Below are 18,422 nucleotides of genomic sequence, written 5' to 3'. Positions count from 1 at the left end.
CACACCACCATGCCCGGCTAACTTTTTCTATATATATTTTTAGTTGTCCAGATAATTTCTTTCTATTTTTTAGTAGAGATGGGTCTCACTCTTGCTCAGGCCGGTCTCGAACTCCTGACCTTGAGCGATCCACCCGCCTCGGCCTCCCAGAGTGCTAGGATTACAGGCGTGAGCCACCGCACCTGGCCTACAGTGAAAAATTTTAAATAGATATTAGTATTATATAGTTTGGAGATATAATAATTTATTTAACCAATTTCCTAGTCTGGGACATTGAGGCTATTTCTAATTTTTCTTATGATAAATAACATGATAAATATCCTACATATAAAACCTTTTCTGCCTGTTGTTCAAGGCCATATTTAAGGCATTTTGTTTTAAGAACATATTTATTCCCAAATTACCCTCCAGGAAGATTGTGGAAGTTAAATATAACATTAAATGGGAATTAAGGATAACTGTATAATCCAGCTCACAAGTTTCAAAACCTAAAACATCATTTTTAGACCATATCCTACATGAATTATAATGGAATTGTATCATCTTGAAAATACTAAAGATACATAAGGTTAGAGCTTGAGAATTTTGTTACGTCATACTATAATTTGACCTGTATCATTTTCTTGTCCACATCCATGAGCCAAAGCTAAAGACTATAAAATAGTATGCCAGAGCCCAAAATTTTTTCCTTCGTCGTTTGCCTCCCAATCCTGACAGAGACTGAATATGCTATTAATTAATTAAGGGCTCAAGATAAATGCTGACATCAATACATTTAGAGATTTCGACAAAAGATTCTGAATCTTCAGGAAGATGAAGATGACTTACTCTTAGTAATGCTGAATTGGTATTCCTAAGTAGTAGCAATTTTAATATATAATTATCAGTTTGGAAGGAAATGATAATAAAACAAAGTTTTGAGTCTAGATGGGATAAAAATACACAGTTAACTGAATAAAGGGCAAAGACATAATAACATTTGAAAATGCCAATTTTCTTTATACTTTTAGGGAGGGTGTATAATGGCAAAAATTTTTAGTACTGAGAGCTGTAACTATATAAGCTTTTCCTCTCTGTCCATTGACTCACAAGTGACATCAGTTGCTGAAGCAGTACATTTATCAGAATCACTTAAAGGGGTTTTAAAAAGTCTAGTGCCCACCATAGTATGCAAACCATACTAATAAATCAGAATCTTTAGTATTTTTAAAAGTCGTCTGGATGATTCCAATGTGCAAGTCAAGGGTGGAAGAATCCTTAGGTGAAGTAATTCATTTGTTACAATTAGGTGTAAAATATATTTAAAAGTAATCACAAATGACATATGAACAAGATCAATAATACTTCTGTATAAAATATTTTGACATTCTAACCTTTAAATATTTTAGTGCTTTAATATTAGCAAGGCAAAGTTTTCTTATTTTTAGAACACTATAATAATCAGAAGAGAGAACCAACTAATTAAAAGACACTTTAATTTCTAAACTCATAGATAAAATTCATAAAAAACCTATTTACAATCTTAAGGCAATCTCATATTATAAAGATTTAATTTTAAACTGTTCAAATATGAGGCTAACCACAATAACAACAAAATGTTTTGAAATATTCAGTTATTAAATATGGATGATTTAAGATCTTTCTTTTCTGGAAATGCAAATACAAGGCCAAAAGGAAAAGGGCTTGCCATTTTATACAACTATCATATCTATGATAACAGGAAATTAGAAACTTAACTTTCTTATCCATGCAGTTTCTTTCCTTTGGTTCTCTAACGACACCTACTGGAGACTGCTGATAGTTGCCTATGCCTTTCTATGTCTGGGATCCTGCCAGACCACTTTAAAAAATCTCTAAATTACTGCCTACTATTTTTATTCAGTTAGAATCTGAACAGAATGATAGGTTTTACTGTTATCTGTTCCTTATGTTTTTATTAAAACAAACAAAACTTACCCTTCCTTGAATATTCACTTATATTATTATAATCTAGATGGGGGGAAAAACTATCAGTTATTTTTAAATTCATTAAACTTAAACAATAGAAATAAGAAAGCATCTCCTTGAAACTACAATTGGGTAATAAATATGAGAAGAAAAACTTCTCTAGGAGAATAATAAAATCACTATTTTTTAAAAGGAAAGGTTGTAAGAAATAGATTCTTTTCTTTTTTTGCTTTTTTACCTTAGACCTTTTAAAAATAGTGAAGCCGTTTAAGAACATGCTTAATTTAAATCCTTTACCCAAAAGGCCACCCGTTTCATCCGTAGTAGTTACTGCTATATCAATTCAGATTATTTTAAATTAATTATACTCTATAAAATAGCAGTTCGAGATTAGTTCAAATCTTATCCTCTCCATGAATCCTTTGAATGTTAGACCACTATCATTTTCCTTTAATCTTTTATTAATAATTTAGACATATATTGCCTAAAATATCTTATAACCATAACTATAGTTACATTATACACAGGGAGGTATAGGCTACAAATAAATTTGGGAAAAACATCTTTTGAAATTGAAACTAATAAAAATCAACATAAATTTCATTCACTTTTCTATGCACTGAAAAGAAACTATCCCAAGACCTGTTTGAGAAAGGTATTGCTGACAAGACTAAATTATCTTTATAAGTCTTCATCAAAGGGACCAAGGTAAATTATCTATCTAATTGGTATCCTCTGGAAGACATAACTGGATAAAATGATATAATAATAAAAGCTTTGATCTAGTTAAATGAATTGTTGTTAGTCTAGCATGAGAATGAGAGAGAGAAAGAATATATGAATGAATGAATAAATGTGGACAGTAATAATTTGTAAACTATTAACCAGACTAGCCCACAGGAGAGATCTCCTTCCCATTTAATTTCTCAGATAATAAGAGAATTTCTGGGATAGTAGATTTTGATCCCTGGGAAAGGTATATGATCAGTTATTAATTAACAAAAACTATCATTCTCAATGAGAAGTCATTATCAAACTGTGCTTTTTCAAAATTAAAGTTCATTTTTGGGTGGAGGCATCTTATATTTACTTTTTTCTCACATGACAGCATAAAATGGAAATCCCTACATACTATTTATTAATGCTTCTAGTCATACTTTCCCCCCTAATTTTACTGAGGTGTAATTGGCAAATAAAAATAGAGTATGTTTAAGGTATACAGCATGTTTTGCTATATCTATGCCCTGTGAAATGATTACCACAATTGAGTTAATTAACATATTTATCACCTCACAGTTACTTGTGAATAATTAAACAAGAACCTTTATCTCATCTTCGCCTATCATTTATAAGAAATCTTTTATGTTAATGAGATCTTCTGACAACAATCTTCTTACCCACCCATTCTCTATTACGCATTCACTGAACCAATTACATATTATATTTTAGGATAAGTGAACTACTGAAGATGTTTACCTTTGAGCTTCTTCCACATGAGCACATAGAACCCCAAAGAGCTTGGCTGCAGAGCTAATAACTGACAGTGTTGGAGGTAGGGGTTTAGGCACTGAATCTCCCTCTACATCTTTCTCATAAATAGAATAAGGGTCATATTCGAGACTTCCACAAGCAACACCATTACCAAGCAGGAGCTAAGGAAAAAAAGGTATGTAAGGTTTTAAAATCACTATACACAGACTAAATCTAACCAAGAGTGATTAAAAACGGCCATACCTGTTCTTCAATAAATCTATGGTCAGTCTCCTGCAGTAAAGGACTTAATATCAAAAGATCATCCTGATGACAGAGGGGTGGAAGTAAAAATGTAGATGCTGCCACCTGGATATCAGGGGTAGTCAAGTCAGCAGCCAGTTCTTTGAGGACAGCACAGAGGTTTCCTGGTGAGTCAGAGAAAAAAGAGCAATTTGCAATTAGTACTAGCAGTTAACTGATTAGAGTATTGGGTTAAAAAAGCCCAGGCTGAGCTTTAATCCACAACACTGGCAAATTTTAATATATCATAGCCAAAGCCAAAGATCGTATTTCTCATCCTTGAAAACTACCCTACAAACAAATGTCTCAACTATGTGTTGCCAGTCACAACACTAATAATGGATACTAGAAGGACATCTTTCAAAGTATGCATGTGTATATACATATCTTATGATATAAAATGACATGATATACAAAAACAGATTTTTAAAAAGATAAATATACACAAGCAGATAATTATATTTGTTTTTAAAAAAGCATAACCTGAAAAAATTTATAAGAACTAGGCTGAAAAAATTTATTAGACATGATTTTATTATGTAAAATTTCAAACACATACAAAAGTATTACATAACAGTATTATGATCCCAACCCCCCTCCACTCAGCATATGGTCATCATTCATCTCCAGTGGAACAATCTTGTTCACCTACATCGCATTCACTATCCTACCATCCCCCATATTATTTTGAAGCAAACCCCAGACAGCACATCATTTCATCCATAAATATTCCATTGTGTATCACCAAAGGACATTTTATTTTACACATAATCCCACTATCATAATCTCGTTTTAAAAAACTACTAAACATCAAATACCCATTCAGTATTCAAATTTCCAATTGTCTCATAAATGCCTGTTTTTGTTTCTTCTGTGTTTGAATCCAGATCTAAGTAAGGTCTACACATTGCAGCTAGTTGTTATATCTTCAGTCTCTTTAAATCTAATACTCTCCCTCTACCTTCCCCAAAACTCCCCAGTAATTTATTTGAAGAAACAAGTTTATTTGTTCTGTAGAACTTTCTATAGTCTGGATTTTTATGATTATAGCCTGCTGGTGTAGTTTAGTTTGTTCCTCTATCATCTGTATTTTTTTTTTTTGTAAATTGGCAGTTGGATCTAGAGAGGTTCATTTTTGTCTGTATTTTATTTTGTGGGGGCAGGCTAGTTTATAGGTGGTACTGTGTTCTTGCATAAGATAGAAGACAACATATGGTTGTCTCTCTAATATATACATTTGGAAACATTGGTTCATTTGTAACATTGACCAAAATTATCATCTCACAGATGCATTAGCCTAATTTCTGAGGGATTATAAAAAAAAAAAAATTTAGCCACATGGAGCTTAAATGGCTTTTGCCACTTTGTAAGTTAACTACTGAAGGAATGAGTAAAAATCACCTTCAAGAAATGTTTACTTTTGTAAACGTTTCTTTGAGCAATAGCATCAGGATGAAATGAGGACTACGGTGATTTCCACCTATTAGCAGTGGTAGGATTAGGTAGGAAGGGGTCATCTGCCATCATTTTCTATTTATATATCATTAGTAACAATAAAAGCAGTAGCAATGAATAGTTATCAATGATTCAATGTATGTCAGGAAATGTCCTAAAAGCTTTACATATAACCCTCATAATAACCTCTGAGGTTAGGTTTTAGTACTGTCATTTTACAGGTAAGAAAACAGGAAAAGAGAGTTTGTTATTTGGCACAGCAATTACACAGCAGAGTCAGAATGAAATCTAGGCATCAGGCTCCAGAATTTGAGCCTTTGACCACTATACTTAATTATTCATTTATTCAAATTGTGTTTAAGATGCTACAGAGAACAATTTTTATTATATTTAATCTTCCTTTCCAGAAGCTATAAAATATGGGTTACAAATATATACATATGATATGAAGGTAGGAAGTACTATGTTTCATAAAAGATAAAAACAAAAGTATTAGTATGTTTAGAGAAAGGAGAGATTACATACTGGAACTGGGGAGGGTGAACAGGGATGAATGAAGTCTTAATGAAGCAAATGGGCCAGGCATGGTGGCTCGCGCCTATGATCCTAGCACTCTGGGAGGCCAAGGCGGGAGGATAGATTGAGGTCAGGAGTTGGAGACCAGCCTGAACAAGAGCAAGACCCTGTCTCTACTAAAAATAGAATAAACTATCCAGGTGTGGTGGCGCACACCTGTAGTCCCAACTACTTCGGAGGCTGAGGCAGGAGGATCTCTTGAGCCCAGGAGTTTGAGGTTGCAGTGAGCTATGATGATGCCACTGCACTCTAGCTGGGGCAACAGAGCGAGACTCTGTCTCGAGAAAAAAAAAAAAAAGAAAGAAAATAAAAGAAAAAGGAGCAAAGGAAAATTGCTCAAAGGAGGTTTAATTATCAGCATATGACACTTGGCAAAATAACTTTGTTGGTTGTACAATATATGCAAGGTATGTTTGGCCGTATAGCTAAGTGTGAAAATAGTAGAAAATTTCTATTTCTCATTTAAAGTGATTACTGTCTCAATTGTCCCTGGAAAAAGTACTCAAAGATAATTAGATTTTGAAATGCAAACAGGTTTTTGTTATGGAAATTCATCATTGACTTTGTGATGGTAATTAGGAATTATTTTTAGTATAAAGCATATCAGAATATTTGAAAGGAAATCCACACAAAAACTAAGATAGCAAATAAAAACTAAGAAAATTTTTATTCCACAACCTTCAGAAAACTAAGTCACTCAAGACAAAAGTCTGCATCTGCTGGATAGCCATGAAGAAAAGTTATTTCAATTCTTAAACAATTCTGTGTTACAAAAACAATTTCTTTCTCTTATAGACTGATTTTTTGACAATACACTGGAGCAAGTGATATGATCAGAATTTTAAACTTGATTTGTTTCTTAGTCACATTTTCCAAATTAATTAGAGGAATAAATTTAAACACTACTATTTCCTTTTGTACTAAATATTTAGAACTTACTGCAGGTTACTATTGTACTATGAGCTACGTTATTTAAAGTGTCAATTGATATTTTAATGGTAAAGTTATGACTGTTCTGCTCCATATACATTATATAAATCTATTAAATTATATAGAAAATAATTTTTTAAAGAAGTTCAAAAGCCCTTAAGAAAAAAATCCTCACTTCTATTACCATACTTGTAAAGATGAAAAAAAGATGAGAAATGGTAAATTACTGCTTTTGGTTGAAACGTAAAAATATTAATACAACCATATTTTCATTTTTCTAGAAGTTGTTTTCCTTCAATTCATGTAAGAAAAGTAGATACACTTGAAAAAAGACAAAGAGGGTATATTTAGATTTTGTTTTTATGGGAGGTTCATAGTAAGTCCTGATTTTGTCTTTTAATGAACATTCTGGAATTGACTAAAAATATATATGTGTATATTCATTATTCCTTTAGGGCTCCTGATTACATTTCGAAACTTCAACTCTGAGAAAATACAAATACAAAAAAAAAGTACAAGACTTAATCTGTAGTTTAAAAATAAACTTCAAGATACTATGGTAAAAATATGAAGGGTTCCAGGTTCATCTACGTTGGAAAAAAAAAAAATTTGAAAGAAATTGCTTTTGCCAGAGCCTAACAGTTACCCGAGCTGTGGAATATAGAAATTACTTCTCAGCTTTTTACCAGATATCTAGCAGGTAACTTTTATATCGATAGAAAGCATAGACAAGAAAGACCTATCACTCAGCTCTGACTATATATTAGGTCTCCAGTAGGTTACTTTTAAATGGAGAGGCAGCACAGCATGAGGCAAACTTATATTTTAATCTTGATTCCAGTATCTATCGGGTAGGTGTTCTTGAGTTGGTTTTGTAACCTCTCTAAGACTTATATGTCAAATAAGGAAAATGTAATTAGCTCATTATATTATCGTAGGATAAATGAGATAGGATATATACAATTTCTAGCACAGTGCCTAGAATACAGAAATGGTTCTTTTGATATGGTTTCTGAGAAATGACAATGTATTAATTTTTTCAGTTCTTTAAAAGTACATAGTAAATGTTTACCTTATAGCAAACATTTTGCTAGGTACATCTAAGAACCAGAAAGAGAGTGAATGGGAACAGTATCACTCACGTAATGATAAAGGCCAAGATAGAAGCTGTAAGTCAATATTTTGAGCATTTACTGGCATAAGGATATAAGCAAATAAATGTAGTCCTTTTACAAGAAATATATTTGAACTAACACTCTACTTAATATGGTTGGCTGAAAATGATCAAAACTAAAACACTGTTAGAAGTCCCCGTAAGAGACAATTTTCAACTAGTTTACCTCTTGGAACAAGCATCTTGAATTGTTGTAGCAGCAACATATATTTTTTTTCTTTTTCCTTATAGTCTGTTTTCTGTTGCTATAACAAATATAGTATTTTCTTAAAACTATGTTTTAGATTTATAAGAAAGATTTTAGGACGAATTTTAAAGTAGGAACAAGTTTATTTTACCAACTGCAGCATTCCAGTAATCCAAAGTCATTTTTGAGCCTAATAAGAGCAAAAACTACATTATAAACTTTATAAAATCAATTATATCTTTGTAGTTCAATATTAAATTTTTATCTGAGAAGAGTTAAGAACAGAATAATGGAAAGGAATGTGTACTATATAAATAATCATTCTAGAAGGAAACTAGGAAGGGCCATATTTGTAATAGATTTACATTATATATTCTGTATAAAACCCTGGGGTCGAATCAGTATCAGTCTTTGGGAATCATTCTCCCTCCCACACACAGTAAACTAGGGAGCAGTTGAGTATTTTCCCAGAAGGAAGAAAGCAAGACAAGAAGAAGGTTTTTTAAAAAATGTATTTCATTTATTATAAAATGGTGAACACATTTACATTATATATTCTGTATAAAACCCTGGGGTCGAATCAGTATCAGTCTTTGTGAATCATTCTCCCTCCCACACACAGTAAACTAGGGAGCAGTTGAGTATTTTCCTAGAAGGAAGAAAGCAAGACAAGAAGAAGGTTTTTTAAAAAATGTATTTCATTTATTATAAAATGGTGAACACATGGATTAGGATTAAACTCCCTAAGCCTTCTAGAAACAAGGCACTAAATAACTGCCACTGTAATTCATTCATTCAAGTATTTAATGAGTGACAATTTTTAGGCACTCTACTAGCCACAAACAATAAAACATTCTGGTCTAAGGCACATACCTTCATAGGTTTCAGGAGGTAATAAAATCAATAGTTCATAAAGTCTTTGTCTATAAACTACTGATGGTGTTTTCAAAGGACTTCCACAGGTTTTTAGTATTGAAGAAAGCCTTAAAATAAAAAAAAGTATACCTTAAGTGAGTAAGTCATATAACAATGTACAGACAATGAACAGCTTAACATGTAAATTAGCTATACATATTTTAATGAGCATTAATGCTACTTTGCATTTTTAATAAGGTGTCATTGATTAAAAGGTATTAGAGGGGTTACAAGTGTCACACGTGGAAATGATTTTGCTGACTTTTCTATCACACTTCATAAAACAAAACAATATAGTCAGTTTAGATTTCTAAGGCCACAGTATTATGTCTAGAACCTGAAACTCTTACTGAATTCCAGAATTTACAACTTGGCATTTGTAAAAAACAAAAGTCTATTATGGGCCGGGCAAGGTAGCTCACGCTTGTAATTCTAGCACTGTGGAGGCCAACGGGGGAGGACTGCTTGAGGCCAGGAGTTCAAGACCAGTCTCAGCAAGAGCAAGACCATGGCTTTATAGAAAGCAGAAACAGCCAGGCATGATGGCCATGCCTGTAGTTCCAGTTAATCAGGAGGTTGAGGCCGAAGGATCGCTTGAGCCCGGGAGTTTGAGATTGCAGTGAGCTATGATGATGCCACCACACTCTCGCCAGGGCAATAGAGCAAAACCCTGTCTCCAAAAAAGAAGGAGGAGGAGAAGAAATTCTGGCAATGTTTACTCATTTGTATTTTCTAGAAAACTACAACTACTTCTTGTTATGTCTAGTTCCTAGAGGAAAAGAGTTATCTATTGACTTATCATATTATATTTTAAAATTACAGTTCCATTTTATATTTTTCAGCTTGGCAAACACTGCTCAGAGAACATTTATAAAACCCAGGTAGAATTTTTTTTTTTGAGATAGGGTCTCACTCTGTCACCTGGGCAATAGAGTACAGTGGTGTCATCACAGCTCACTGTAACCTCAAACTCCTGGGCTCAAGTGATCCTGACTCAGTCTCCCAAGCAGCTGGGACTACAGGCGTGCACCACCACACCCAGCTAATTTTTCTATTTTTTGTAGAGACAGGGTCTTGTTGTTGCTCCAGCTGGTCTCAAACTCATGGCCTCAAGGCAATCCTCCCCTGCCTCAGCCTTCCAAAGTGCTAGAATTACAGGTCTGAGCTACCATGCCTGGGACCTGGGTAGAATTTTTTAGTTACGGAAGTTAAGAATAAATCCACTGCATTTTTGTGTTTCTCTAAAGCCAGATCAGAAAATTACAGCTAACATATGAAAACTTTCAATAATATTCAAAAGATGTTAAGAAATTATAAATTATATTTTAAAAAATCCTGCAAGATTCACTTAGTTTAAATACAATAAAATTTAGTTCAGGGGAGCATATGTATATTTAAAAGAAAAACCAGTAAGATGAATAGAACAAAATAACAATTTAGGAAAGCATTTTTATTGGTTTCTGTTTCTATTAGGAGGGCCGATTATAGTCTCTGAAGGGCATTCCTGCAACAAATACACTTAGATAAGTGTAAATAAGTATAGATAAAAATTTTTCTTTTATCCTAGACAAAAGATAATTTGCATTGTTAGGCTTTCAGAAAGAGACTTTTCCAAAGCCAATCACCCCCCTACCCCAATAAAAACAAACACACAAAAAAGGCATGAAACAAAATATGAGCTGAAATCAGAATGAGAACACAAATACTAATACCAACACAGGATCTGAGACTAGGCTTGCACTCATGGGAAGGCAGGGATGATAAAGAGGGGCCTTTTTAAGGGGGTTAGGATGGTCCCAGGTTCTGAAAGGGGGAGATCAGATTAAACTCAACTGAAGAGAGAATTAGTGAATTGGAAGACAGAGCTAATGAAAACTCAGGAATAGAGAAAGGGACATTATAGACAGAGCAGAGATTGAGAAGGTAAGAGAATAATACTAAAGACAACTTTATGCTTAAATTTGAAGATGAAGATACACTGGGAAAATTCTTAGGAAAAGGTAACTTGCCAAATTTGATTTAAACAAAAAAACCCAAGCAAAACAACACCCCCCCCATATCTCAGATAGTCAAAAACAATTAAAGAAATGAAATTATGTAGTTTTAAAAAAAATCTTCCTGCAAAGAAAATACCAGGTCTAGATTGTTTTACAGACGGTTGCTCACAAAATTTTATGTGATAAATCACTTTAATCTTACATAAACTCTCCCTCAGAACTTGATGAAACATTTATATACTTCATTCTATGGGGCTAGTATCACTTTGATAAAAACTTAATGAGGACAGTGTAAGAAAGAAAATCACAGAACAGTTTCATTAATGAATATATATGGAAAAAACTCATAAGCAAACCAAGTCCAGAGGTTTATAAAAAAGTTACTTCCAAGCTCAATGTATTCCGGGAAGGCAACCAGTTAAAAAACTGGTCAATAAAATTTGTTACATTGAAGTTTATCGGATTAAACAATTCTATAAAAATCAAAATCCATTCATTATTTTTTAAAGAAAAACCAAACCAACAAACATGGCCAACTAGAAATAAAGGTTACTCTTAACCTGAAGCAAACATCATTCTTATTAGCGAAATATGAAAAGCATTCCCTTTAACCACTTCTATTCAGTTTTAAATGGCAGTTATCTAGTTAGCACATAAGGGCAGAGAAACAGAATATGAATAATTATTACAAAAGGAAAAATTCAGAAGAATCTACAAATAAATGCTCAATACAGGAGAATTTAGCAAGGTAGCTGGATGTAAGATGACGTACTTTTTTTTTTAAGGAGATGGGGTCTTGCTATGTTGCCCAGGAGGCTGGACTTAAACTCATGGGTTCAAGTGATTCTCCCATCTCTGCCACCCCTACCCCCAGTAGTTGGAACTATAGTCACATGCTACAGTGTATGGCTAAAATCAACTACATTTTTATATAGTAGCAGTAAACAAAATTATACACACCATACACCCACTTACTTAGTAATTACAACAAAAAACACAAAGTATATGGGAACAATTTTTGTAAAAGACCTATAAGACCTTTACTTAGAAAAAATTTTATACTTTGCAAAGACCTCAATAATAGTAGAGAGGTATCATGTTCATAGATATTGTAAAAATATCAATTCTCTTCAAATTTATCTATAGATCCAATATAATTACAAATAAAATTTCAAGAGGAGAAGATTAAAAGTGTAAGAAGGGCCAAAATGTCTAAAGAGGAATAAGGTAAAAAAGTTTAATCTAACATTCTAAAATTTATTGTAATGTGTTATCACAGAAATAGGCAAACACATCAATAGAAAACAGTAGAGAGCACGGAAATAGATTGTGTATACATGGGAATATAATACATGACAGAAGTGAATGGCAATCACTGAAGTATGGATTTTTTTTTTAGTACAGTATGGGACAATCCATTATCCACATTTAAAAAGAAATGAAATTGGAACCTGCTATCGTCTGCATGTGTCCTCCAAAATTCACATGTTGGAAACCTAATCCCCAATGCAACAGTGTTGGGAAGTAGGTAGGGCACTTGGGAGGTGTTTTGGTCATGAGGGCTCCATCCTCATGAATGTATTAATGTCATTATAAAACGGATTTATGGAGTGAGTTTGGCCCCCTTTTGCCCTTCATCCTTTCACCACGTGAGGACACAGAGTTCCTCCCCTCCAGAGGATACAGCAACAAGGTGCCATCTTGGAAATAAAGACCAGGCTCTCTCACCAGACGTCGAACCTGCCGACACCTTCATCTTAAGACTCCTGCCTCCAGAACTATCAGAAATAAATTTCTGGGCTGGGCATGTGGCTCATGACTGTAACCCTAGCACTTTGGGAGGCTGAGGCAGGAGGATTGCTTGAGGCCAGGAGTTTGAGATCAGCCTGAGTAAAAGCAAGACCCCCATCTCTACAAAAAACAGAAAAACTAGCTGGGTGTGGTGATATGCAGTCCTAGCTACTAAGGAGGCTGAGGCAGGAGGATCACTTGAGGCCAGGAGTTTGAGGTTACAGTGAGCTATGATGACGGCACTGCACCCTAGCCCAGGCAACAGAGTGAGATCCTGTCTCAAAAAAAAAAAAAAAAAAGAAAAGAAAAAGAAAGAAAAAAAGAAATTTCTGTTCTTTATAAGTTATCCAGTCTCAGACAGTTCATTACAGTAGCACAAAATGAATAAGACAGATCCCTACCTCACTCCAAATAGAAAAATCAATTTCAGATCAATTAAAGACTTAAATATGAAAAATGAACTTAAAACATTTCAGAGAGAAATGTAAGAAAATATCCTATAACTCGGCAGTAAGGAAGACTTTTTCAGCCAAAAGAAAAAAAGTACTAACTAAAAGGTAAACAATAAATAAATTAGACATTTAAGTAATGAATATCTGTTAATCAAAAACTAGAAGAAATTTTTAATATTTTAACATCGAAAGTACATAGTCTTGTAAATATGTAAAAAACTCCTATAAATCAAAAAAGGACAAACAAAATAGAAGTAGTTTAAAGATATGTACAAATAGGCATTCCACGGAAGGGGAAATACTGAAGAACAATAAATATATAAAATGATACTTAAACTATTAGGAATCAGATATACAATTAAAACCACAATGAGACACCGTTTAACGCCTATTGGATAGGGTAGAATTGATGTCTAAGTGTTTGTGTAAAAGTAGCTCAAAGGGTATTCATACATACTATTGGTAGAAACATGAAAGGATATCAGAAAATAATTTGGTATTATCTTATGAAGTTGAATATAAAAATACCTTTTAGCACTGCAATTTCACTGCTAGGTACATATCCTAGAGACTTAAAGACTTGAATGGAAATGTTCATGTTAGTTTTAAAAGCAGAACACTGGAGACAATCCAGAAGTCTACTGACAAAAGAATCAACATGTTGTTGTATATTCACACAATTAAATATTATACAGCAACCAAAATGAATGAACTGACACATAGCCAAAGATTAAAAACATAACGCTGAGTAAAAAAAACAAGTCCCAGAAATAACATGATAACATCTGCCTAATCAAAACCAAGCAAAAGTAAACAACATGCTACTTAGGGAAAGAAATATATATAATACATTTTTTAAGGACGTAAAGAAATGACAACTATAAAATTCAGGTTCATGGTTACCTCTAAAGGAAGGCAGAAAGAATGGTATTGGAGGGAGACACACAGATACCTTCAATGGTATTGTTAATGCTGTAATAATTCAGTGGAAGCCAAACAGGCCCACTGCCTGCTTCTGTAAATAAAGGGGCCAGGCGTGGTGGCTCAGAACTATAATCCTAGTACTCTGGGAGCTGGAGGCAGGAGGATTTCTTGAGCTCAGGAGTTAAAGAGCAGCCTGAGTAAGAGTGAGACCCATCTCTACTAAAAATGGAAAAATTAGCCAGGCATCAAGGCATGGGCCTATATTCTCAGCTACTTGGGAGGCTGAGGCAACAGGATCACTTGAGCCCTGGAGTTTAGGGTTGCAGTGAGCTATGATGATGCCACTGCACTCTACCCAGGGTGACAGAGCAAGACTCTGTCTCAAAAAAAAAAAAAAAGTTTTATTGGAACACAGTCACATTCATTCATTCATTCACATATTCCCTATGACTGCTTCTGGGCTACAACGAGAGTTGAGTAATTTCAACATAGAACTCATGGCCCACACAGCCCCAAATATTTACTATCTGGCCCTTTTCAGGAAAGGTTTGCTAACCCCTGCTCTACTTGTATTGGATTCACAGGTGAACATTTTATTATTATACTTTCCAAGCCATATCTTAAATGTATTTTTCTTTATATATAAACTGTTAATCATTAAGTACTTTTTGGAAAAACTTTCTCTATATATTTTATTATTTGCAAATTATAAGTGCTTATGCTATATATTGGCTTTTCTGTTTCTAATCATATAACTCAAACTTAGAAAAATAAAAACAAAAAACTGAAACTGTTAACAAGCATCTGGTTCTTTTGAACACAGAATATGCTAACAAACCAATAAAATGCATACCTCAAAAGGTTAACAGGATTAATATTTAATTTCCTGTTAAGTCTGCCTATATGGAAGGTACATTATTCACCCCGTAATTTTCCTTCCCTTTTAGTATGTATTTTTCTTTCAAGATCCTAGCCTAAAAAAAAAAAAATCACACAACTAAATGATTGCTTTCCTCTGCAGAAGGAAAATCATTTACCACCCATAAAAACTTGCTTTATTATTGTACTTAAGGAATATTACATAATCAGACGATAACTAGCTGCTCTTAGAAAATTTTATCAAATCTAAATAGCTGATCCTTACTGAGTTAGCAAATCCACAGCACAAGGAAGTGGTAGAAGAAGACGCTGAATTACTTCCTCAGTAAGGAGATCACCGCAGTAGGAAACAAAGGTCTTGATAGCTGAAAAAGAGAACAGACTTTTACTCAGCATAGTGTCATCGACCATAAAAGAAGCATTTGATTATGGTACAGTATAAGCATTTTTATTAGAGGAATAAAGAAATGTGCTAAAAACAAAAAGATTCTTGAAGCTCTAGTATAAAAAGGAAGCTAGTGCTTTCCAACTCTTCATCATACTATTATAAAAAAACCTTCCTAGCATTACTAAAAGAGACCAATAGGCAAACTAACAAAATGTTGCTGTCCTGGGGTTTTACTCAGCCTTTGAGCACAGAAGTTAAAAAAAAAAAAAAAAAAGAAATTAGCTTAGACTCTCAAATCTGCCAGTACTACCACTAGTTATGTGGAACCATGCTGACTTTTGAGTCAGCATATTAGGTTTTTATAAATGTTACCTCACACAAAGACCTTTCCATAAGGAGTTACTTCATACGTAGAATAAAATGAGTATTTTAAAGTTAGATTGAGTTTCAAGATCAATTTCAAAATGGGTTAAGAGAGTATAAAAATGCCATGAACAAACAAAAAACCAAAATCAATGCTGCCATGTCTTTCTAGGGATCCCACCCTTCCTTAGTTCAAATTTTCATGATGAAATGCTATTAATATTTTTAACAGTTTGTATATTGTAGAAGGGTACAACTTTCATACACAGGTGAACCCTGAATAACATGGGTTTGAACTGTGTGGGTCCATCTATATGTAGATTTTTTTCAATACAAGCTACATACGGAGGCTGCCTGCCCCCACTTCCTCTTGCTCCACTGCTTTCACCTCTGCCATCCCTGAGACAGCAAGACCAACCCTTTCTCTTTCTCCTCCTCCTCCTCAGCCTTTTCAACATGAAGATGATGAAGATGAAGACCTTTATGATAATTCAGTTCCACTTAATGATTAGCAAATATATTTTTTCTGTATGATTTTCTTAATAACATTTTCTTTTCTCCAGGTTTATTGTAAGAAAACAGCATATAATATATAAAATTTGCAGTAATCAACTATTTATTTTATTGGTAAGGCTTCTGGTCAATAGTAGGCTATTCATAGATAAGTTTTTGGGGAATCAAAAGTTGTATGTGGATTTTCGACTTCGCAGGCGGTGGGCACCCATAATCTCCACGCTGTTCAAGGGTCAGTATATACACTAAATGGAAACCACGCTTATGCAATGCTAATTAAACCAAACCCTAGTAATTCTGAAAAGAGGAATGAATCCCTACTTAAAACAAAGCAATCTTGACAGTTTTCAACTGGACTGCATCTAATAAAACATGCATTATCTCAAGGATCAGAACTTTGAAATTCGGTTTATTATGTGTCATACTTCAGTTATCATCATCTAATCAATTACATTTTTTTTGTTAAGTAACAAAAATCACTAGAGGCAGATTTTCTCTCCCATTGCACTAAATAAAACATAAAAGTACATGTAAAGACAAAGGGTGGGGATAAAGCCAAAAGAAAGAGAGAAAAAAGACTAAACTCAACCTACCACAGAGTGCACCGGCTCGTCCTTCCAGGGTTACCTGCCATGTGAATGAATCTCCTCGGCTCTTTTCTGTTTCTAGATCTTTAGGCGATGCTGGAAAGACACACTTCCACAACAGCAGAACTCGAGCAAGGTGATGACTGACAACTGCAGGACCTGTAATGTATTCAACTTGTCATTTGTAAGAGAACCCGAAGTGGTTACTCTTTAAAACTCTTATTATTAAGCAGGAATGTCTCTCTTAAAATAAACATTTTAATTCACTACTGCAATACTTTGTCCCTTTTCTTACCTTCTGGTTCCAAATGAATGTACTACTGAATGAATTATTATCCGAAGGTGCTGGAGTATAGAGAGGAAAAACAAGGAACTAATGGTAAAGCCTGGGCCCTAGTGTCAGCTGTTCCACTACTATTGTCTTCTCTGAGTCTCAGTTTCTTCTATAAATACAATGAAGCTAGTACCATCTATATTGCTTGTCTCTAAGGGTTTGTACTTTGATAGAATGTACTTTGAAAAACTCTAATGTACTACATAAATGTAAGGTACAATTATTATAGTAACAAATAACATTGAATTCCTAATCCTCAGAATAATGCTAATTTCTGATAGCAACTTACTCCAAATAAAAAATCAGATGTGAAATATCTGAAGAGAATACTTAAAAAAAAAAGATTTCAGAGCAACATTTATAAATTGAGGGGTCATGAATAAACAAACCCAGTAATAAAGACAATATAATTGATGATAGCATTACCAATTAAAAAAAAAAAGAAAAAACTAAGAAGTATAAAAAACCAAAACTCACAGCTTTTCTCTCCAAGTAATTTTCTTGAAAATTACAGGGTTACCTTAAACTTCTCCTATAAATACTCCCTACTTCTTATTCCCACATTCTGCTGACTGTGTATCTTTCTTTTGTGGTATGGCAACACAACTTAGAACTGCACTGGGCTTTGCAAGGAGACTGCCTAGGCCTAGGTTAATACCCTTACTCTACCCACTTATCAGTTGTGTCAGCCTGGAAGAGTTACTTAAGCTTTTTGTGCCTCGATTTCCTCATCTATAAATGGGGATAATAGTAATTACCTCCAGGACAGTTTCTGAGGCATATATGAGTTTATATATAGAACAGTGCTTGGCTCATGGTAAGCATTTACATACTGTTTGACATGCAATTATCACTAAAAATTTGCCTTATTTGCACAGGAAGAGGTGAGACTAATAACAAAATGAAAGAGCAATTGCAAGCCCATCTTTTTTTTAATGCATGCAAGTTAGTAGATTAAAAATAATTAATTTCTCGAGATTTCAAAGGGCCTCGGTGAGGGCACAGCTTAGGCGATTCTGTCGTTTGCGGAGCCGGGAGAGTAGCGGTGCCTCGGGCTGCAGCTCTCCTCCCCCTTTCCCTCTAAGGATGGCCCAGAAGGAGAACGCCTACCCCTGGCCCTACGGCCGGCAGACGGCTCCATCTGGCCTGAGCACCCTGCCCCAGCGAGTCCCCCGGAAGGAGCCTGCTACTCCGTCTGCACTTGTCCTCATGAGCCGCTCCAATGTCCAGCCCACAG

General features: G+C 34.2%; 1 protein-coding gene across 1 annotated transcript in view; it reads right to left on the bottom strand.

The window, feature by feature from the left end:
• HEATR5A (HEAT repeat containing 5A) overlaps positions 1-18,422 on the bottom strand; it is a 127,822-nt gene that overhangs the window by 79,979 nt on the left and 29,421 nt on the right. Inside the window, exons 11-15 of the mRNA XM_012647877.1 lie at positions 16,858-17,010; positions 15,266-15,365; positions 8,916-9,025; positions 3,682-3,845; positions 3,424-3,599 (exon numbers count right to left, since the gene is read on the bottom strand). Coding sequence (XP_012503331.1) covers positions 3,424-3,599; positions 3,682-3,845; positions 8,916-9,025; positions 15,266-15,365; positions 16,858-17,010 — 703 coding nt within the window. The remainder of the gene's footprint in view (positions 1-3,423; positions 3,600-3,681; positions 3,846-8,915; positions 9,026-15,265; positions 15,366-16,857; positions 17,011-18,422) is intronic.

Source organism: Propithecus coquereli, unplaced genomic scaffold (assembly GCF_000956105.1).
Source record: "Propithecus coquereli isolate 6110/MARCELLA unplaced genomic scaffold, Pcoq_1.0 Scaffold273, whole genome shotgun sequence".
In the NCBI taxonomy this organism is placed as follows: domain Eukaryota; kingdom Metazoa; phylum Chordata; class Mammalia; order Primates; family Indriidae; genus Propithecus; species Propithecus coquereli.
This window is presented reverse-complemented; position numbering and strand designations above follow the sequence as displayed.